The following is a 6,007-nucleotide window of genomic DNA, read 5'->3' as shown; positions in this document are numbered from 1 at the left end:
GTTCCGAACCGAAGCCGTACGGGTGAATCCCCACCCCGCCTTCCCTCCAGGTGCGCCGACGCCTCGGCTCCCAGTGGCTCCGCGTACCCGCCCCCTTTTCCCCGCCTCCTGCCCCGCCCGCGGACCGAAACTGAAACCCGCGCGGAGACGTCCACTCCGCTTGCGTGGTTCTGAGCTGAGAGGTCCACGGGGACCTGGACCGGATCTTCCAAATATGGTCAAAGGTAAGCGGGTGGCAGCGAGGGGGCGGGGCGAATAATTTGGTAAAGGATTTCAGAATTAGAATTACTTTATCATTTCCGGAGGGAAATTACTTTTTTTCACGGAAGCATCTTCTGCTGAAATGGAAAAAGATGAGAAAATATAAGAATCCATATAAAATTTATAAAAATGAACATGAAAATAAAAACACAAAATTATGTACAGCTATACACACACACACACACACACACACAAGTGATGAAACCCACAGAACCACATCATCTGCAAAAAGCAGAGACTTGATCCCGTGGCCACCAAACCACATCCCCTCTACGCCCTGGCTGCACCTAAAAAATTCTGTCTAGAAAACTTTTGAGCAGAATTTGGACAGAGGGCAGCCCTGGTGGAGTACAACTCTCACCGAAAATGAGTTCGAATGACAGCTGGCAATGTGGACGGAGTTCCAACACTGATCATTCAGGGCCCGAACAGCGAACAGCCCATTTGACGGGATTCGGTACCCCATATCCCCGGAGCACCCCCAACAGAACTGGCCACAGGACATGGTTGAATGCCTTCTCCAGATTCAAGAAACACATGCAGACCGGTTGGGTAACTCCCATGCCCCTTCGAGGACCGTTCTCAGGGTACAAAGCTGGTCCTCTGTTTCATGACCAGGATAAAAGCTGAGAGGTCCACGGGGACCTGGACCCCGTAGGGAGGGGATGTGGTTCTGCAGATGGTACAGAATGCTGCAGCACGGTTGGTATTCACTCAACCCAAAAGGGCTCATGTTACACCTCTGTTCATCCAGTTGCACTGGCTACCAGTAGCTGCCAGGATCAAGCACAAGGCCCTGACCCTGGCACTCAAAACCACCTCAGGAACAGGTCCAGCATATCTGAACGAAATGATAAGACCTTATGCTCCCGGCAGAGAGCTGCGTTCCTCTAATACAAACCTACTAGCAGTACCTCTTGCTCGCTCTAAGCGATCTCAGGCAAAACTGTTCTCAGCTCTACTACCTCAGTGGTGGAACAAACTTCCAGAAGCAATAAGACTAGCATCATCTATCTCAACCTTCAAGAAACAGGTAAAAACTTTTCTCTTTCAGGACTTTTTACTGCGCTGATGCCCCAGATCAGGTTAGGCACCAAGTTAGGCTGTGCAGTGTGTGTGTGTCTGTGTGTACGTTTGTGTATGTCTTTGTCAAAAAAGCAAACAAAAAAAAAAAAAAACCTCACTAACCCAAGCTTACTGTTCTGTATATTTCCTGTGCATCGTGTATTTGCAAGTGTATTTGCAGTCCCTATGTCCTCTATTGTAAGTCGCTTTGGATAAAAGCGTCTGCCAAATGCAATGTAATGTAATGTAATGTAATAAAAACACTGCTCCTCCTGCATCTGAGGTCCAGCCCCGCTGAATAGACCTTACCAGGAAGGCTGAAGAGTGCGATCCCCCTGTAGTTTGTGCACACCCTCTGATACCCCTATTTAAAAAGGGTGACCGCCACCCCAGTCTGCTAGTCGAGCGGTACTGTCCTCGACGTCCACGGAATGCTGCAGAGGCATATCAGCCAGAACAGCCGTACAGGGCCCTGCTACCGAAGAGCTCTTTGACCACTTCAGCAACCTCAGCCCCGGAATTAGGTGTGTCCACTCCAGAATCCCCCAGCTCTGCTTGTGATTAGAAGGCATTTCAACTGTATTGAAGAGGTCTCGGAAGTATTCCTTCCACTGATCTTCAACATCTCGAGTTGAGGTCAGCAGCGCCTCGCTCCCACTGTATACTGTTGGGACAGGGCGCTGGTGGACCAGAATCTCCTCGAAGCCCACCGGAAGTTGTTCTCCATGGTCTCCCTGAACTTCTCCCACGCCCAAGTTCCTCCACTATATCCACATCAGCCCCATGGATGGAAACCAGGATAGCAGGTGATTTGGACATTCGAAAATCCATAAGTCCTTTGTTTTAGCTACATGTTAGATGTTCTGGAGATAAAGTGAGAGTGAAATGGTTTGGACATGTATAAAGGAGGGACAGTGAAGATCTTGGTAGAAGGATGCTGAAGTTGGAATTGCCAGGCAGGAGGCTTGGAGGAAGACCCAAGGGGAGATTTGTGGATGGAGAAAGAAGACATGAAGTTGGCTGGTGTGAGAGGAGAAGATACAGAGAATAGGGTTAGATGGAGTAAGTGGATTTGCTATGGTGACGCCCCTGAAGGGAACAGCCAAGAGAATATTATGAATATCAAACTATATATATTTCATTTTTAAATTCTTATACATATTTTACAACAGCAGTATAGTCCACCATCAACCTATTTAAACTGTTTGCACCACCATCTTTAAATAACATTCATACTCATGTTTTTTTTATTTTTTGATCTCACTATCATTTTTTTTAGCTTACTGTCTTGCCTGAAATGCTGTGCATGGCTGTTTTCAGCTACTGGATACAATAATTTCCTTCAGGATCAAAAATCTGTCTTAATTAAAAATGAGCAAGTCTGAAAATCAGCAAATAATATGACATCAGTCATAGGATGACCTTGTGTATTTACACACACAAACCTTAATTTCAAATATATATGTATTTTTTACTTCTAGTTTAAAAATAACCCCTTTTCCATGAGGGTCAATGAATGACACTGAGGAACCAATGCAGAAAATCAGTTGATGCACACAAATGCATCTTAATCTTGGGTGTCTGAAAGTTACATGTGATGCATCGGCGCATAAAATAAACCCACTAAGACATTGAAAATGTTCACTGCCTTTATTTACAGTAGAAAAATGGAAATTTACTATTGACATAGTGAAGCCCGGAGAGGAAAAAATAAGCATGTCTTTGAATACACGCTGCACGCTGCGCAAGGAAAAAGCCAAAGACAAGAACAATTGACAATCGATGATGCTGAAACATTTACATTATATGTACAGTTCGATTTAAACAGCCTGGACATGTCCGTCTGGTTGAATTTTGGTCCAAAGTGCTGTGATCAGAACCTAAATAAAGACACTCTCAGGGTAATCTTTCTGTCACATGGCAGGACACTAGACGAACAACCTGAGAGTAGGAAGTCTTCTTTGAGACAGTTGTGGCAGATTACACCATAATTACACACTCCGCAACCTGGCCTTGTTCCATTACATTTTGCCATATTCAGCAGTTCAAGTAATAGTCTTGTCCTCTGCTCCCATAACTAACCACTGACCATTATTCTTAATTAGGCAGAGCACACCGGTCATTTACTCATCCACTCCTTCGTCGTCCTCCTCCAGCTTGGCGTCCACCTCACTCGTGTCTGAGAACTCGTGCAGGAGCACATACTCGCGGCTGCTGAAGCCAAACTTGAGCACGTCTTTTTCTTTCAGCTCATAGTAACGCTGCGATTCTATGCGCTGGTTGTTGAGAAATGTGCCGTTGCCAGAGCCAAGGTCGATGATGTAGGGCTTCACCCTGCGGCCTGTGGTGCCGTCGGCCCGGGTGTGCTCCACTAGTCTGGGGGGGAAACACAGTCACATGGTCATAAACATTAGAACCTCTGAGAATAATTTTACCTTTAAGTCATTAAAACATAGATATTCCTGAACAGAAATTTCGTATTTAAAGTTCAGTATAGTGATACAGAGTTTTTTTTATAAGCATATATATCTTAAAAATCAACATTCAATTTTCTTTAAAAGTCCCCATTGTGGGACAATTAAAGGCACATTCTATATAATCACAAAATGCTATGGTACACAGTGGACTCCCTCCAGATTATGCCTTGCAGGTGTACATGCGATGAATATGATCAGATGGGAGATTCCCTCTCAATTGAATAACATTTTTTTTAAAAAGTCTCTTCAGTGATAAAGAAGAAAACCTGCTGACATTAACCTTTATTCACACACAGTTAAATGCTTTGACATGTATATCATATTACACACACTGCTGACCTTGCCATCTGACACTAGCAAGTGGTAGATAGTTAAATTTATTAAAATGCAGATATCAAAAGCACAACTGGTCATGTCGTCATGAGTTTTCTGGCTTGTATGAACACATTACTTCACTGCCATCATCTGGACAGTAATTTTCTTTTTTTTTTTTTAAAACAATGACTTGATGGAAGCCATCAATGTTTAGTTACCTGTATTGGAATACCGCATGCTGCTTGGAGCAGGACGGGTGGTCGATGGGGATATCGGCGATCTTTCTCTGCCGGCCCAGCAGATAGGCACTTTGTCTATGAACGTACATGACGGGGAGTGGCTCGTCATTCTTGAAAGGGTAAAGCCGCCATCTTCGTTTAGGAATACGAGCCTCGGGCGGCTCGTTGTATTTGATCACAACTCCTCTGAATGTGTTTGTGTCTTCCGTAAGAACCCCAGACAGGCCAAAGTTGGGTTTCTCCTTCTCAGCAGGAGGTGCGTCTGGGCTGTTACTTCCTCCCCTTGGTGGCTCAAGATCCCGTCCCTGTGTTTCTTCATACCGATGGCGGTTCTCACGGCGCCGCTCATCATGCTGCTGCCTCTCAGCCTGCTGGGAGGCAAGAGCCTCTCGCTCACGGCGTCTCTCTGCACCGTGCTCTCTCTCCTGAGGCCTGTCAAGCTCCCACCTGCTCCGCCTCTCTTCTGGCGGATTGTTTCGTCGTCTCCTTTCGTTGCCACTCGACCGGGGTTCCTCCCTCTCCTGTGAAGTATTCGGTTAGATGGCAGAATATTAATTCAGAACATAAGAGAACTTACAGTTCAAATCCATGACAGTAGCGTGATAAAAATAAGACAATCAGAATGACTGTTACTTTAATCTGCTTCCCAAACTCTCAAAAGTGGCAAAAAAAAACATGTATAGTTTTGGAATGGCTTGGTTTTGGAATAGTTCAGGCATGATCAGGATTCCAAATCCAAAACGTTTCTTTTTACTAAAGATTCAAGATTAAAAAAAAAAAAAAAACGTGATTCCCTGCACAAAAGATTTCTGTCTTTGCTGTCCACCATGAGCACCTAACAGTATTATTGACGTATAAAATAAATACGAAATAATTCACAACAAAAGCAACTTAAAAAGAACAATACGTGAAAAGTACATGCTTACATATATACAGATTTACATAAATACATGTCTTACTAAACCGAAACAGGTGTGTTTCCCGAGGGGATCCTATGTTTCCCTTAAGTAAAAAGAACTTAATCACCCGTTTTACTCTGACATCGGCACCGCGGTTGGGGCTACGGCTTCTGTTCGCAGGAGACCTGCTATCTCGTCTGGCGGGAGGCGAGTCTCTTCTGGCCGGCGAGCGGTCTCTTGTTCGAACCGGTGACCTGCGCCGACAACAAAAGTGTTTTTGAACACTACAGATTATTCCGCTTTTAGTGTGGAAACGTAATGCGATATTTTATGACAGAGCTACGCCGCTAATGATGTAGTCAAGAACACAGATTATGCGGCTTTTACGTCAATAAAACCATAAATAGGTGAGAAAAACTAAGTAAATGACCATATTTACCTGCTTGCCCTCCGCCTCGGCGGGCTAGAGATTCCGCTTGGCGAGCGGCGGGATCTCTGTGGCCTAACCGGGCTAAGCTTCTCCTGTTTCACCTTAACTTTCAACTCCGGGGAGTCTCGCCTCTTATGTCGCTTTTCTTTGGCCATTTTACACAAAACAAATAGATTCAATGGCGTTATAACTTAACCGTCATCTAGTTAACTCAAATAAAAGTACGACAAAGGTAGGAACTCAAAATCGTCGCGTCCAACAAAGTTCGACTGTTGCTCTTCAATAACGCACTTCCGCTTCCGGTGGAACGCAACTTATTGA

General features: G+C 44.8%; 1 protein-coding gene across 1 annotated transcript; it reads right to left on the bottom strand.

Annotated features, from left to right (window-relative positions):
- Positions 1-2,962: 2,962 nt before the first annotated feature.
- Positions 2,963-5,976, bottom strand: snip1 (Smad nuclear interacting protein). Its single transcript, XM_086154372.1, has 4 exons — positions 5,696-5,976; positions 5,384-5,510; positions 4,337-4,878; positions 2,963-3,702 (listed from the first exon to the last, which is right to left on the bottom strand). The coding sequence occupies exons 1-4, from the start codon at positions 5,839-5,841 to the stop codon at positions 3,450-3,452; spliced, it is 1,068 nt and encodes a 355-aa protein (XP_086010498.1). The 5' UTR covers positions 5,842-5,976; the 3' UTR covers positions 2,963-3,449.
- Between the last annotated feature and the right edge of the window lie 31 nt (positions 5,977-6,007).

This window comes from Fistularia commersonii, chromosome 10 (genome assembly GCF_037954325.1).
Source record: "Fistularia commersonii isolate RoL2024-O1a breed Wild chromosome 10, RoL_Fcom_v1.0, whole genome shotgun sequence".
Lineage (NCBI taxonomy): Eukaryota > Metazoa > Chordata > Actinopteri > Syngnathiformes > Fistulariidae > Fistularia > Fistularia commersonii.
This window is presented reverse-complemented; position numbering and strand designations above follow the sequence as displayed.

Excerpts from the sequence above, each read along its gene's own strand:
- snip1 (XM_086154372.1), bottom strand. The coding sequence starts at position 5,841 with ATGGCCAAAGAAAAGCGACATAAGAGGCGAGACTCCCCGGAGTTGAAA. Across the intron at positions 4,879-5,383 it reads CCGATGTCAGAGTAAAACGG|GAGAGGGAGGAACCCCGGTC; the intron begins GTGATTAAGTTC and ends AATACTTCACAG. Across the intron at positions 3,703-4,336 it reads CATGCGGTATTCCAATACAG|ACTAGTGGAGCACACCCGGG; the intron begins GTAACTAAACAT and ends TTTCCCCCCCAG.